This window comes from Biomphalaria glabrata, chromosome 2 (assembly GCF_947242115.1).
Source record: "Biomphalaria glabrata chromosome 2, xgBioGlab47.1, whole genome shotgun sequence".
NCBI classification, from domain to species: Eukaryota; Metazoa; Mollusca; class Gastropoda; family Planorbidae; genus Biomphalaria; species Biomphalaria glabrata.
The window spans coordinates 25,146,596-25,164,093 of record NC_074712.1 but is presented as its reverse complement, the minus strand read 5'-3'; the positions used below and the strand labels follow the sequence as shown (position 1 = coordinate 25,164,093).

General features: G+C 37.2%; 1 protein-coding gene across 1 annotated transcript in view; it reads left to right on the top strand.

Annotated features, from left to right (window-relative positions):
- LOC106060216 (retinol dehydrogenase 16-like) overlaps nt 1-17,498 on the top strand; it is a 123,565-nt gene that overhangs the window by 26,653 nt on the left and 79,414 nt on the right. The window contains exons 3-4 of the mRNA XM_056022099.1: nt 3,762-3,967; nt 5,777-5,986. Of these exons, the coding sequence (XP_055878074.1) occupies nt 3,838-3,967; nt 5,777-5,986 (340 nt within the window). The 5' untranslated portion in view covers nt 3,762-3,837. The remainder of the gene's footprint in view (nt 1-3,761; nt 3,968-5,776; nt 5,987-17,498) is intronic.

The following is a 17,498-nucleotide window of genomic DNA, read 5'->3' as shown; positions in this document are numbered from 1 at the left end:
GCTTGTCTTGGCTACCTAGAAGGGGGCTCGAGGTTCGACACCCGACTCGGGCAGAGTTGCGTTTACTGAGCGCCTAAAGGCAGCACGGAAAACCAACTCCTGGATACCCCCTCCCCCCCACTGGTCCACAAATGAGATTGGACCAAAGCGCTCTGAGCATTCTATAAGCATGAAAGTAGCGCTATATAAAAGCTATAATAATAATAATAATAATATATATTTCCTTATATTTTAAGGACTTTTTCGTATCTTTTGCAATTTCGGGAGATTTCCAGGAGCTCCTGGTTAATCGACAGGAGTGCGCGGAAAATCTGTTTTAAGTTATAAAATGGTTTAATCTAATAATTTATACACCTAGAATTAGCGCGAGTCCTATGAAAGGGCGGGGCCCACTGTGTTCGCATAGATTGCATTGGTCTAAGGCCGGCACTGCATAAATAACGGTGTATGCTACGCCGTGGGTCGACTAGTATTATTATAACACATCTATTCAACTCGTAACTTCGTGAAAATTTTTGGTTCTTACGATTTTCCTAGAAAATTGACAGTAGATGTAGACTCAATATTTGAGCCTCATGTAAAAACAAGAAATACACGAGAAACTCTTTGCGAAAATTTTACAACAATACTAAAGGTCAATTAATTAATGAATATTGAATGTTTGAAGGACTACTTCATACAACAACTAATTCCTAAATTAAACATATTGTCCGTAGCAATGGAAAAAAATCCAGTGTGTTTGATGATTCCAGTTATACATGTTAAATTGTTATTTTAATTGGTTTAAATTTGTATTTTATAAATAAAAAAGATAGTTTAAATTACTTTTTCACTCTTCGACTCTATACAGTTAGAAATTAGATAGTTAAAAAAAAAAGAAGTTGATGAATTTGCGAAAATGTAATACTAAGCCGGGGGTCTACCGAAAATCAGAAAACATGGCAAGGGGTCTATGAGACAAAAAAGTTTGGGAACCACTGATCTAGACAATCTTGAACAGACATAATCATGTGATATTTCCGCATGTAGGCCCTATCCTATAGACCTATATATATATATTATATCAAGGCTGGAAAATGGAAACAAATTCTTATCTGATAATTATCAGATCACAGACATGTCTACATATATATTGTTACGTATCTCCTACTATCCAGACTCTCTGCAAACTACACCACACGACACAACGAACTTAAAGAACCTCACAACTCAGGGCTCCAAAGTATCAGTCAGTTTAATTTCAAATACATCGCTTTGTTAATAATAATAATAATCTTTATTATCCGTATGGAAATTTGTCTTACAATTTGTGCATTACACCAAACAAAAAACATTATAACTATAAGAAACCAAAGTGTACATTCACACCAGACTCACTCATAATTTACATGTGACAAAGTTTATACCAGATTGTTCTTATTTAATGATTTGATTGCCAGGGGAACAAAAGAGTGTTTGTCTTTGCTATCGATGTCTTGTATCTCTTTTGTGATGGTAAAATCACAAAATCCTGACACAAAGGGTAATTCTTTATTTCGAGGATCTTGTTAGCTTTTTTATAGATATTTGTCTCAAACAACTGCCCAAATGGGGTTTATTTTTTGCCAATGATTTTACCAGCAGCATTTAGGATTCTATAAAGTTTATTTTTATTTTTAATGCTCAGATTGCCATACCAGGCAGTGATATTGAAACTTAAAATATTGCAGATGTGAGCGTGATTAAACATAGCCAAGGCCTTTTCGCTAACATTAAACGTGGACAGTTTTCTTAGTAATCGTAATTTTTGCTGCCCTTTTTTGCTGATATAATCAGTATTTGCAGTAAAATTTAGTTTATTGTCTAGGATAGTACCAAGGTATTTAAAGGTTTGCACAATTTCAATAGTCTCTCCAGCTACAGAAACAATATCATTTTCCTTCTTGTCCCTACGAAAATCGATTATCATTTCTTTGTTTTTTTTTTACATTTAATAATAAAAAAATATCTTTACAGTATTTTTCAATGTGTTCTATTTCTTTGAAATACTAATTTACGTCTGAGCTCTCTGAGAGCAGGGCAAGAAGAGCCGCATCATCAGCGAATTTTGTGAAGGAGCAACAAGAACTATCGGATTGAATATCATTTGTGTACAAAATGAACCACAATGGCGATGTCACAGCCCCCTGGGGCGCCCCTGTGTTAACTATGCGTTCATTAGATATAACATTGTTTACCCTAACCCTCTGAGCTCTCTGGGTTAAAAATTCATTAGCCCATAGTATTATATATGGACTAATCTGCAACGCTTTCATCTTTTCAATGAGTAAATGAAGTTGTATAGTGTTAAAAGCTGATGAGAAATCAATAAAGAACAATCTTACATAAGTGTTCAGTAAGCCCAGATGTTTGTAGACACAATTTAAAATATTTAGGATGGCATCGTCTACACCTTTACCCTTTTGGTAAGCAAATTGTAAAGGGTCTAACTTATTACAAAGATCATTCAGAAGAAACATTTTAACCAATTTTTCTAAACATTTAGACACAATGGAAGTAAGTGAAACAAGTCTATAGTCATTCATTTCATTCGGTTTGGAAACCTTTGGCACAGGTACAATTATAGATGACTTCCACACAGGTGGTATCTCATGGTTTAGTAATGAAGTAGAAAAAATATCTTGGAAAGGTTCTGCTAGTTGTTCAGCACATTCTTTTAAGATTCGCCTTTTTATTCCATCAGGCCCACCAGCTTTCATTGGTTGACGTTTTTGAAAATGTTACAAACTTGCTCTTTAGTAATCGCTAATTCTAAACAGTTGTTAACGTTGACATCCTCAAGGGCTTTGAGTCTTAGATAATTAAAATCTTTCGTGTCGAAGCGACAATAGAAATTATTTAACTCGTTGGCTAATGTTTTTTCGTCTCTTGTAGCAAGATTATTTTTAATTTTGACTTGCGCTCCTGCCATTTTGTTCATGATGCCCCACGCCTATCTCATGTCCCTTGTATTAATTGAGTCTTCCAGCTTGGCACGGTAGTTTCTCCTCCCTTCCTCAAGAACGACGTTGAGATTTCGTTGAGCACTTTTCCTTGTCTGTCCATCGCCACTCATATATGCTCTTTTCTTTTTGATTATTTCCCGTTTTATTTTTGCAGTGACCCATGGTTTATTGTTGGGGTATATCTTGATGCTCTTAGTAATGACACACATGTTTTCACAGAATTTGATGTAATTTGTCACTGCGTCGACTCATTCTTCCAAATTTGAAGTGGTCTCTTTAAACAAATTCCAGTCAGTGCAGTCTAGCACATTACGTAACTGGATTGACTTTTTGAAGTCTGTTTAATAAAAAAATTGTATCCATTTCATTATACTTTGCCCAAGTAGTGCTAAGTTTAAGTTAATTACTATGCTACTGAGAATTATAGAAACAGCTTCTTTGTAAAATTATATGTATTTCATACTTACATTTTCTGTTTCATAAAAGTCTTTGTGGAAAGTTCTGTTTGTGTAAAATTTTTCAAGTTGGTGTTTCTTTTTTAGGTTTAGAGATTTCTTATGAAATTGGTCCTTTTGAGACGTTTTTTTTGTGCCAGTTTTGTGGATTTTTGTTCTGAGAGGGTACCTCTTCAAGGGTGCCAAGCTGGAAGACTCAATTAATACAAGGGACATGAGATAGGCGTGGGGCATTAAAAAGACATTAAAAAAAGCTAATATGGATACCATTGTATATTCTAATTTTGCGAAGATTAAGATACCTCTAAACTTTTTTTTTCAGTGGATGCTTCAATAAAAACAAAAGTGAAAAATTCTACACCAGAAATTCAATACAACTGCATGTGTACTAGCAAACCATGGACAGCTGGTCTACTGACCTCATTATTGGGACAACTTTATTTGTATCTTTTATTATTTTCCTTTTTTATTTACATCTATATCAAACAAAAACAATTTCATCGGTGTCAAGGGCAGTTCTTATAACAGGTTTGTTTGCATACTATATTGATTCTTTCCAATAAAATAAAAATATCATCAGTTCCTTAAAAAACAATCTCATCATCAGTAAAATTTTAAGACCTGTACTAGAATGTGGTGCCACAGCATGGGGCTCAGCAGCCCAAACGAACCTAAGAAAAATAGACAAGGTTCAAAATATTGGTCTAAGGATAATGACAGGAGCAATCAAAACGACTCCCATAAGAGCTAAGGAGGAAACCGCTGCCCTGGTCTCTCTGGGTGAAAGAAAAGAAATAAAAATCCTTTCCCAATTCATAAAATTGGAAACCTTGAAGAGGCACCCTCTCAGAACAAAAATCCACAAAACTGGCACAAAAAAAACGTCTCAAAAGGACCAATTTCATAAGAAATCTCTAAACCTAAAAAAGAAACACCAACTTGAAAAAATTACTCTGGAATCCTCGATACACTATAATGAATCTCCACCCTGGGACGAAAGCCTTCTTCCTACTATAAGGGACCATATTGAAAACATAAAAAGAAAATCTGATACAGACCAACAGAGCTCAAGGAAATAGTGAACTGTTTTCTACATATCAATTACCCTAGCAAACAGTGAATCAGAGTTTACACGGATGGCTCATCCCATAAAGCCACCACAAAAGGAGGAGCTGGAATACTTATCGAATGGCCAGATGGAGGAAAACTAGAAAAATCCATTGCAACTGGAGAGTCACAGAGCAGAAAGGGAAGCATTAGCACTAGCTGCTACCATGTTAGCGAATCATCCAAGTTCCCCACACAGTCAGATTGTTTTTCTAACCGATGCGAAAACAACCCTCCAAAGCTTGCAAAACTGATTCCTCTTATATTAAAAACCTCAGAACAGCACTTACAAAGCTCAACAACAACAGCAAAAAAACTGCTATTCAATGGATACCAGCTCATATAGAACTAGAAGGAAATGAGAAGGCTGACACACTCGCCCAGAGTGGGAGAACTAACTCACTAATAAACTCTGCACTCTATCCAAAAGAATTGAAGAAATTAATTGTAAATAAAATAAATGAGAAATGGACGAGCTCTCATCCAAATCACAAGAAAGATGACGCTTACTATAAGCTATCCCGACAAGACCAACGTCTAATCTTTCGACTCAGGACCGGGCACAACAGAATGCGACAACACATGTACCGGAAGCTCAAAATTGGAACCAGTGAAATCTGCCCATGTGGAGTATCACCAGAGAATGCCGACCACGTCCTCCAAAACTGCTCTCTTTACCAAGAGGCCCGTATAAGACATTGGCCCCAAATCACCCCAATAGAAAAAAAACTATATGGAGAGCTCCCTGATTTTGGAAACCACTGCGCAGTTCATCTCATGTATTGGTCTAGTCATATGAACACTCCAACATAACAATGAGAACGAAGAAGAAGAAGAATCAGTAAAATTTGAAATTTTTAAAGTGCTTAATTATTCGAGTACATTGCGTGGGTGTGTGGTTACATTATATCAACAGAAGGTTTGATGGGCGTTTGCCTTTGACATCCTCTTCCCTAGAGATTACAAGATAATCTGAAACTGGAGCTTTGAAAGGAAGTTCAAGCCCAAGTGATTGTTGCTGCGTCTTATTCAAGGGAAACGAATACGCTCCTGGTTAAACGTTATTCCCACTCAGTGTGACATATTTCTGAACAAACAAAAAAAGATAATTTTGTCAATCTTTGTATTAGTGTTGTTGTTTTTTAAATAAAAATATTTAATTTTAATTCCTCTTATTACCTTATTAGTCCAAATCATAAACTAGAATTTTGAACTCTACCATATATCAAGGTTGCGATACTGGATTTGGTCACCAACTCGCCATTCGACTAGACACAGAAGGATATAAAGTCTTTGCTGGATGTCTAGATGTAAATAGTGAAGGAGCAAGGAAGCTTCAAAGTTATTCTCAAACTCTTACAATCTTACAGTTAGATGTCACCAAAAGTGACCAGATAGAGGCAGCAAAAGTAATAGTTGTAAATAATCTAATGGGAAACGGTAAGAAATATTTATTAAAACTTACAACGAAATTCACATTGTCTTCCGAGACAGAAGAAGCCATATATATATCACTAGGGATCCAGAACTTTGGAGTAGGGGGGATCAATTTTTTTTCCAACCCTAACTCTAACCCTAACGCCTAGTAAACCCTAACCCTAAGCAAAAACATATATTTATATATTAGATTTTTTTTAAACGAGTGTTGAGGCCTTTCTCTTGACAGCTAGGGGTCTGGGGGAGCGCTGTAAGCTTCCCAAGTGGGGTCCGAGGCGAAGCCCCGACGCCAAAAGCGTTTTCTTGTATTCTTCACAGTAGAAATTATCCTGACATCTGCAGCTCATTATTTATCCTATTCGAAAAAGACCTTTTGAAAATATTTTACTTGAAAAATATTCTAATATGAATTTACAAGCCCCTACTAAATTGCAAATTAAATCAATTTGTTCCTTGAAAAGATAAGATACCCCACATATTTAGATTAAGGCTCGTGGCCGAAAAAAGAATTATTCGAAAAGTAATAGTTTAAAAAAAAGGCTCATTTGTAAGTGATAAATTTTGTTCAATAGGCATGTTTGCAACTTAGTTTTGTTACTAAGCTCTAAAGAAAAAATCGAAAGAGGGAGGAGAAATTAATTGGACCAATTAGATTCACTCTAAATTTTGTGAATTTTTAGGATTTAATTTGATATTATGAGTTATAGTCACAAATTTATTTATACAATTGAAAAATATCAGTATGAGGAAAGGTTGGAAAAAGGTGACTAAGAAAATAATATTTGGGTTCAGAAATTATCTCAATTGTTACTCTTATACTGAAAAATTTCGTCTGAATTCTAAATTTTCCAAAAAAAGTCTTTCTTAAAATAATTATGATAAATCATGGGCAATTACATAAATTCTGTCGCCATATTTGACTATTCTGTTTTCATATGGAAATGGGAGGTGGCGGTAGCGTGAAAACGATTAATTCTCGCTCATTTTTATAATTTTTTATTTTTGCTAATGATTGCATTTGGGTGGGGGCGACTCGATATAAGAATTCATATAGTTCGTCCATCGTGGTTCGATGATGACCACTTTGTCATCCAGTGGGCTGAGGGCTTTGTTTTTGTGCCTCCTCATGTGGCTGGTGAGACCTATGTGAGCACAGAATGTTCGGCCGCACACTGGGCAGGTTATTCCAGCTGGAGCTAGTGTCGTTTGCCTTGCTTTTCTTTTCTGGCGTTTTTCTTCTGCCAGCTTTGTTCTTTTTTCCTCAGCAACCTGTGCGCCAGTTTTCACAGCGCGACGCCATGATGCTCTGTCCCCCAGGTGCCTGGGTCTATGCTAAACGCTTTCTGAGAAGCTTTGAGGGTGTCCCTGAAGCGCTTTCTTTGACCACCTTGCGAGCGCTTTCCTTCGCTTAGTTGGCCATACAAGAGTCGTTTAGGGATGCGGTGGTCTTCCATTCTGTAGACGTGACCTGCCCATCGCAGCTGGGATTGTGTGGATGCTTTGCAGACACGCTCTTCGAAGGACTTCTGTATCTGGTATTTTGTCTTGCCATTTGACATTTAGTATTTTTCTCAGACATGTCATGTGGAAGTGGTTCAGTTTCTTTGCATGTTTACTGTACACTGTCCATGTTTCTGAGGCATAGAGCAATGTAGGGAGGATGACGGCTCTATAGACCCCTAGCTTTGTGTTTGTGGTGATACCACGTCTGTTCCAGACATTTTTAGACAGTCTGCCATAGGATGCACTGGTCTTGGCGATTCGCAGGTCGATTTCACTATCGATTGCTGCCAAGATATGTGAATTTGTCCACTGCGTTTATATCCTGTCCATTTATAGTGATGTTTGGATCCAAGTAGGCTTTCCCAGGAGCAGGTAGATATAAGACTTCAGTCTTGTTCGTATTGATGGTAAGGCCAAAAGTCTGAGCATGCTCTTGAGAAGTCACTGACGATGCTCTGCAGATCGTTTTCAGAGCAGGCATTTAGGGCACAGTCGTTAGCAAATAGCAAGTCTCTGATTACTGCTGCATTTTTTTTTGACATTTAATTTATAACATACTAGTCTGACATTACCCTCGGCCTGCGGGTCTAAGTTTGTGTTTACTAATCTAGTTGTTTGGAATTAGATATATGTTAAACTTAGCTAATGATCCTTTCAAGTTTTTTCTCTTTCGCTACGAAAATAAAATTAGTTGTGCGAAAATGGGTTTACCCGAAGCCGACACATACATATTAAAAACGAAAAGAGCGATAGATTAATAGTACATTAAAAATGGGTTTACCCGATTTGTGAAATGAATGGGATAATAAAGTAAACAATTAAACGAAATAATTTTTAGTACGTGATTCATGAATGAATATAGATCTAGGCCTATCTTAACACGGTTTCGCAGATTTCGTAAACGAATGTATTAAAAATGCTTTAGAAAACCAAATTTGAATGTTAATTTGATCAAAATATGAAATGAATGGACGATAATTAGTATATTCATGTATTAAAGTATAAAACTATCTGAGCAAAGAGAGGTTTTATCATCTTAGAGTTTTAGATGTGTAACATTACGGTATTGTCTAATGAAAGAATGTTCGTCAGGAAATCTGTATTCACAGATATAAGGAACTAATGTATGTAAAAAATGGTTTTGAAACACAAATTCGAAGGTTAATTTTATTATATAATGAGATCAATGGATCTTCTTTTGTATTTTCATGTGTCAAAGTAAAAAACTATCTGCGCAAAGTGTATTTCTTAAAATTAGATCTAGATCTAAATCTTTTGGATCTTTTCTCATGTCAACATTGTAAACATGGCCTAGATCCATAAAATACTATAGCTGTAATAGAGTTGGTCTTTTTTTGTTGTTGTTGAGGGTCTTAAGTTTGTTTTAGGGCCACAATACATAGGCCTACACTACGGTCTAAGTTGGTACCCAAGAAACATTTCTGTCAAGTTTTATTAAGATTGGTCAAGCGGTTTTTATTTCTATACGGGGACATACATACATACATACGCCAAACATTCTGCTTTATAGTATATAGATATAAATTATATTAGAAACATTTTTTTTTTAATTTTGTAATATCGTAACTAAAATATAAAAAGAAAAAATATTGGTTTGTTCGATGGGTGGAGGGGGATTGCATGTATCGCCCCTCCCACCTGTTACAACCCTTTATATTTACTATGATAAAATTTGAGATTAGTTATTGTGCGACATAATATACAAATGGGTTCAAATATCAATATGTAGCTTATATTATATAGTTATTCAATTAATTTTGTTCACAAACTATGATTTCTCCATCAAAATAGGCTAGAGTGGAGAGGGCAGTAGAAGCAATCGTCCCTCCGCCTTTCCGAATCGGCCAAGATACCAAAAGGGTAGCAACATAATATAAAAATGATATATTAATTCAACTAATTTAATTCACAAACTGTGATTTCTCCATAAAAGTAGGAACGACACCCCCACTAAAAGGGTTTAGGTGGGATGGGCAGGCAGTAGATGTTCCCCCCCCCCCAAATGGCTAAAAGGGGAACGACATAATATAAAGATCGGTTAAAATATCAATAATAAGTTTTAATCATATAGATATTTAATTGATTCTGTTAACAAGCTGTGATTTCTACAAATAAATTAGACCGCCCCCCCCATTCGAAAGTTTATAGTGGGGGGGGGGGGATTGATGCCATTGCTACTTCCCCACCCGACCAAATCGGCCAACATTGTAGATTGGGGGGGGGGGCGAAAAAAATAAAAAAAAATTGTTTGAAATATAAATAATTGGTACATATTGTTAACATAACTAATAAATTCGTATACAAATTTTGTGATTTTTTTTTACTAAAATTCGTCCGGCCCCCCCTTGGGGGGTGGATCGGCCGAGTGTTGGGGAGGTGTCCGCCAGTGGTTAGGTTGGAGGATTGAGGAAACTATTGACCAAGAAGAGGTAAGAAAATGAGTTAAATGCAAGTTACTGGCCGTGAAACCTTGTTATATTTATTAAATAATCACCTCTTGTTATATTAAGTAATCACCTCTCCAATTTAGATATAGTGCTCCGACACAGTGTCTCTTCTATGCAGCTGGATATCCATAAGTAAAAACATTTTATTAGTTAATGTATGTACCAGATCCTCGACTTTACATTCATATTATTTCTTTTGTATCTTTTTGGCCATGTGGCCAAGACACGAAAGTGTCGGAAATTAAAATGACCCGCAGGCCGAATCAGTTTGAGCATTGCTGACCCACGAATTCAGAAACTTATTTTGACCAATAACAAACTTTTTATGTAAATGTTACTGTGACAAGTCAAAAGCTTGCTGTCAGAGTCACTTAATTTTATCACAGCATTAATTATTATTATTTATTATTTATTTATTTTATTTTAATTATTTCCCCGTTCTATCCCCAATTTCATCACCCGCCCCACCTTTTCCTCTTCTCGCTAGACTTAGTCCACCACCATGGCGATAACTAGGCCAAGGCTTTCACTTATCTCCCTTGACCGGGGAGAGATAAACACACAGTCTCTTTGGTCTTACCCGCCGGATGTCTGACGGTCGCGGTTGACTCCACCTTGGGTGGGATACAAATCACTTTTTCTCCCCCCCCCCTCTCCCATGTCACTCTTTGATCAAAGAGACAACTCGGATCAACACGCCCCTCGACACTCCAAGGTGCGACTCCCATCTCGAGTCAAATTCACCCACGTGAGAGATAATCTTTAGCCTAGGACATTTCCTGTTTCCGTCCACCTCTTAAGGACCTTAATAAGGTAGACTAAGGCGGGACATTCACTCTCTCATTTCTATCTCGCCGACATCGAGTCTGGACTATTTCATTTATTCTTACTCTTAGAGGAATACCTGGTGGTAAGCCGAACTTAATCACAGTTCCACTTAATTACTTTGTGCATATTTCTCACTGGATATTATCATGTGTATTTTATTATTTCATTTACATTTAATTAGTGCATTGTGTATTTCTCACTGTCGTAAGTAGAAAACATAAACATGGCATATGTGTATATTTATGTATTACACTAATCTCTTAATGCTACGTTGCTCAATTGATCGTTGATGCAACCATGTATATATTTGTACATCTTATTTTATTTCATTTACCTCGGCTGACCGCCTAATAATTTTACTAGCGCACTAATACTGCTCTTAGAAAAAAGATATGAATTATCTCCCCTTTAGTCATCCTACTTGACGAGAGTTGCGCCCCTTGAACGGACGCTCTCCCCATTCAAGCTCGCTCCTTTGTTTATGGCCGACGGCCATGTGTAAACAATAGCGTCATGGTCACTGACCAGCGTCCATTCCCCCCCCCCCTTTTCTCTTTCCAACTTGTGTTGTTTATTTGAGATTATTATTTCCCCTTTCATGTACATTTTATATTGCTACTATCAGCCATCTATTTTCCAAATCCCATTTGTCATCATCTCCCCATTGTGCTCAAAAGCAATTTTCCAATCTGACGAATGCACCTCAGTCGAGGACATCAATAAGATGCATGAGAGACATGTTCTAATCTGTCTTTGTTTATCCGCAGCCTCCCTCAGGTGTCTGCCTATCTATCGGATCACTTGCCTATAGGTCATTGAGTATCATCTCCTGCTAACGAGATCTACTCAACTATTTATCGGATCACTTGCCTATTTTTTATTGAGTATCATCTCCTGTCTACTGAGATCTACTCAACTATTGGTTTGGATCACCTGCATACTTATTCGGCATTGTTTGACAGCCACTCGTCAATTTACTCAATTGCCTATTCGGCTCTACTATTTACCTGCCTATTGACCTACCTGCCTATTTGGCTCTACTACTTGGCGCTATCGGCTCTACTTGCCTGCCTATTCGACAGCCCACCTGTCAACTTGTTAGGTACGACGTCCCTATAGACCTAGCGTCTGTGCGAGACGTCATAGCTTCGCCAAACCCTCCGAAACTCACTGGACATATCCTGCTAACCACGCTGCCCAAGGCAGATCAGCTCTGCCCGCAATACACGTGTGTCCACGGTAGCCGGCCACTCGCCCTACTGTGCCCACTACAGATATTAGAACTTTGGATTGAGACTCCACAAGAACTGTATCACCTCCAGCTGCAGAACCTCAAGCTAGGACACAGCCAGCTGCGACCCAAGCAGGACAACCAGCTAAGTTCAGAAGACAAAATGACATACTCTCTTATTAAGTGCAAGAGTGATGATTAAATATAGTATTGATTAGAGATAGATGCAAACCCTCCCCCTTTTTTATTCTTCTATGTAAATATTTATGTAAATAAATATTCTTTAATTTTAACTCTTGTATCTCTGGACGACAATGGAAAAGTACAACATTAATAAAAACATAATCAAAGTTATCCAGAACCTCTACAAGGAGGCCACCAGTGCGGTGTACTTCAACAATAATATTGGGGACTGGTTCAAAACCACAGTTGGAGTAAGACAAGGCTGCCTACTGTCACCAACACTCTTCAATATCTTCCTTGAAAGGATAATGGAAGATGCCCTCGAGGGCTATGAAGGTACTGTTAGCATTGGAGGAAGAAGAATTACTAACTTGCGCTTCGCAGATGACATTGACGGCCTAGCAGGGACAGAAGAAGAACTAGCTGACCTGGTGATGCGCATTGACAAGACTTCCGCAGCATATGGCATGCAAATAAATGCCGAAAAAACTCAAATTATGACCAATAGCCATCAGGGCTTTAAAAGAGGCATCAGTATTGGAGGTGAAAAGCTAACTAGTGTTAACAGCTTCAAATACCTCGGAGCTATTGTCTCAGATGAGGGAACAAAACCCGAATTATTGGCCCGAATAGCACAGTCCACAGCAGCCCTTTCAAAACTTAAAATAATATGGAAAGATAAGGGCTTAGCCCTCGGCACCAAAATTAGACTGATGCGCTCTCTGGTCATGGCCACATTTTTATATGCTTGTGAGTCGTGGACGTTGAATGCAGAGCTTGAGAGGAGGATCCTAGCAATGGAATTGAGATGCTACAGAAGGATCCTAGGCATCACATTCAAAGACCGCATCACAAACCAAGAAATCAGAGACAGGGTTACTGTAGCGATCGGAGCTCATGACGACCTGCTTACTATTGTGAAAAAACGAAAGCTTAAAACCTTTGGCCACATTACGAGATCTACGGGGCTCGCAAAGACCTTTCTTCAGGGAACAGTGCCAGGGAAAGAAGAAGAGGCAGACAGAAAAAGCGATGGGAGGACAACATTAAAGAATGGACAGGCCTGCCATTGAGAGAGGTTCTGAACAAGGCAAAAAAAAGGGAGGAATGGAGAAAGACGGTCGACAAATCTTGCCTGGTGCCCCAACGGTCCAACAGACTAAGGGATAGGTAAAGGTAAAGGTAATCTCTTTTTCATTGCTTGTCTTGTTGCGTGCCTGCTCCCGATTTATATGCTAACGAGTTAGTGTGTGGTAACTTCAAAAATAATCATCCCCTAGACGTTAAACAAGCCAAACACACGTCACGCGAAAACCTGTCACAGTTACCACAAATTAACCCTTTTTAGCGGCCCCCGAAAGGGAAAAAGGCGCTTTTAGTCTTATGCGGCCTGTTTGTCCGTCTGTCCTTCCGTCCCGTTTAGATCTCAGAAACTAGAAGAGTAAATGAAAATCGTACATCATGATATTGTTACGAACTTCACTATCCAGGCTCTCTGCAAACTGCACCATACACCACCAACTTAAAGAACTTGACAACTCATGGCTCCAAAGTAACGTAACACTTTAATAGTTGAATAAATAACAGCCAATACTGTACAATTGGCAACACGTACACTGTACAAATATCTCTCCGATAACACCGTTCCGCAGTATCAACTCTTGCACTGGCCTCTCCGTCTCGCTCCGGGCTTGCACTGGGTTCAACAGTTCAGGGTTGACCTCACACACTAGGCTCGTTGTGTCGGACTCGATCGCAGACCAAGATCAAGACGCCAGCCGTCTCAACTGTACTTGACAGTACTCCGCACTGAACCGTCGTAATGCTCCGTACAGAACCACACCGCTGAACTGTGCTGTAGTCGACCGGACTGTAGTGAACCGGGCTCTGCCGTGAAAAGTCTTGACTGCGACACCTCCGATCTTATATAGGGTCCCTACTGGCCTTCTCGAACCGGACAAAACGCCGCTCGATGTTTCTAGGTGGTCAGTTGACTACAACTCTCGTGACGCTCCTGAGCTCTGTTCACGACGTCGATCCTTCCCGGACCGCCGTCGATCCTTCCCGAACCGCCGTGTTGACACTCGTCTCGGCTGACCGTTGTAACTCGTCACGGTTGACCGCTCGTCTAGCGCTGGCCTGGGGCGATTTGCGTCGGCTGACTACACTCACACCACTACCCCCATCTGTGACACCACCAGGTTTATAACAATATATTAGATCATTCAAAGTTCTGATGCAACGGCTAGATATGCATTTTTTGATATTTTTTTTAAGTTTATTTTTTTACAGCCTAATATGTTCTATTATCTATCAATGTCTAGATCTGTCCGTCTTTCTCTAGGTGGACCACTTCGGGGGCCGATCTTAAGTTTGTGTGTCCACTGCGACGATCACGCTTGCCTGGGATTATATTATAAAACTTGACAATTCAATGAAGTGATGAAAGAAACATCTCTGTATTTTCTTAAAACTTCTTTAATAATACTTCTTTAACTTTTACATAAAATGACTTCTCAATTCAATAACAACTTGACTTGATACTTCTTAAATAAATCTTAAAGATACATGAAACTTCACTTAGTATAACTTGAACTTCAACTAATAAAACTTTAATTAATGGACCCGCTAATATCACAAAACTTATAACCATTACTAATCGAGGACTAAGCGAGGACCCCGTCTAACTAACTTTCCTTTAATTTATACCTTTCTTAATCGTACATTCCAGAATCATGGAAACTTCTCCCCTAATTATTTTAGTAACTTTGACCTTCTAGAAGCTGACGTGTGCTATTTTTTCCCCTTAACCTCTTTCTTTGATTGGATACCTAAAATTAACTTGTTTACGCTAGACACTTTCACTGGTTTGACCTCGGTTCTAGAAACTGGTCGAAATAGGTCACAGACTCGACTCGTGACATCCACACAAACTGTCTTTGTAACCTTGTTATTTCCTATTCTAGTGTTCTTGCATCTACGTTACTAATTGTGACATATTACATATATGACTTGTAAAGAATTATTGATTTTGCAGATTCATTTTTATTTTTCAAAAGGCAAAAACATTTTTAAAATTACATTTTTTTAATAACAATACCATTGTACAACTTAAAATTAAAAAAATATTTAAACAAAAACAATTTTTAAAATGTTTGGTTCAAACCGGGTATTGAACTCGTGATTTTGACACCGTCAGCTGCTTAATCTAACAATGTTACCCATTCGGTCAGCGGGAAATGCAAACGTGTGCAATTATCTGTTGATACTTTCATTATATACCTAGATCTAGAACTAGATCAAGAATTCTGATTTAGAACTCTTCAGATCTATTATAGATCTTGATATACTTCTAGAAATAGAATCTAGATGTAATCTATATTAGATTTACATAAAAATATAAGCAAAGCTTTTATAATATTTCAATAAACTTTAATTTAATAAACGACTATGTTATCGGTACACTAGGGCTGACTGCGCCAATTCCAATGACAGGCCTTCAAATCTAGATTTAGAAGACGAATTTTTTCCTGAACATATGTGAGCATAGACTTAAATATTATACTAGACTGAAAACCGGAAACTAATTCTTATCCTCGATTGATCAATTCACAGACCTATATATTTATATATCTAGATTTTTTATGTACGTAAACTCTTTTTCAAGCTCTAAGGGGAGTTGCCCCGATCAATCTTTTCTGTCTTAGAAAAGTAATGATCTTTAGTTTTCAAAGTTTAGAAATAATGCAAAATCATTTCTCGGATATTCACGCAACTATGTATGAAACAAAGCCATTTCCTGTTGAGATAATGTTTCAAAAACCCTAGATCGAAATAATTCATGTCTGTTATTTTAATCATCTTATAGATTGATTACCTAGATCTTTCTAGATTATGTATGTAAAAATTACAAAATAATCATTATGAGACGAGAGTATTCTTATTTTTTATGTTCAATGAGCTTTGTTGCGCTTATGCGTTTCGTTTCTTTGATTAAAAACTAGAATCATAAATTGAGCCGGAGGTACCTTTTTCCTGATATATCTTTTGCATTTTTCAGTGCTCTTTTTAAATTGAACTGACATTATTATGCTATAATTTTAAGTGTACCTGATAGAAAAAAAAGTCCGCACAAAAATATGGGTAGTTGGGATCAAACCCGATAGAGGCTATAAAAAGAAAAGACCTGAAACTAGCGCGTGAAACCACAAATTTACAGTACCTTATTTGATGAGTCTTTTACCCAAGATCTGTGTATTTTTTTTAGGACTAGCTTACTTCAAGTACCGGCATTTTCCGATACACGATTTCATACACAAAAATAATTGTAGAAATAAAAATTGTGATTTTAAAACTTTTAATGATTTTTAAAAGGTGTTTTTAAAAAGGTGTTACTGTAATGTAGAATCAACATTTTGTAAAATTAATACCACCTCAACATCCCTAATAATAGGCAGCATTTACAGACCACCAAATTCTAGTTTAGAATACATGCAGGAACTATGTAATCAGATTACTACACTTAAAGAGACAAATAAAAATGCAGTTTTTTGGATTATGGGTGATTTCAACCTACCTGATATAAATTGGAAAACACTAACCATAGATAAACACCAAAACCTTAAGGACATAAATGAGCTTTTCATAGAAACTTTACACAACCTAAGTTTACATCAAATCATTAAAAAGCCAACTAGATTAAACAACACATTAGATCTCTTCTTAACCAACAGACCTGGATTAGTAGTTGATTATGAAATTATCCCTGGTCTATCAGACCATGAGATCATAAAAATACACAGTCAGATAAAAGCAGTAGCCAATACAAAACCCAAAAGAAAAATCTTACTCTGGAATAAATGTAACCTGACACAACTACACCAAGCTGCACTAAACTTTCAACAAACATTCTTATTAGAAAAAGACATTAACCAACCAGTCGATGACCTCTGGAATTTCATTAAAAACCATCTTAAAAGCATTATAGAAAATCATATACCAACTAAATACACATCAAACAAAATAAATAAATGCTGGTTTAATAATAGACTAAAGAAGCTTTGTAAACAGAAGAAAAACCTCTATAGAAAATTTAAAGAAACTAATGCAGAAAGAGTTTACAAAAAGTATATAAAAATTAAACACTTAACCCAAAAAGTAAGCAGACAGCTGCAGAGTGAATACATAAACAATGTAATATCTAAAGATAACAACAAAAACCTATGGTCTTACATTAAGTCTAAGAAAATGGAAACAACAGGCGTAGCGCCATTAAAAGATGAACATAACATAATACATAATG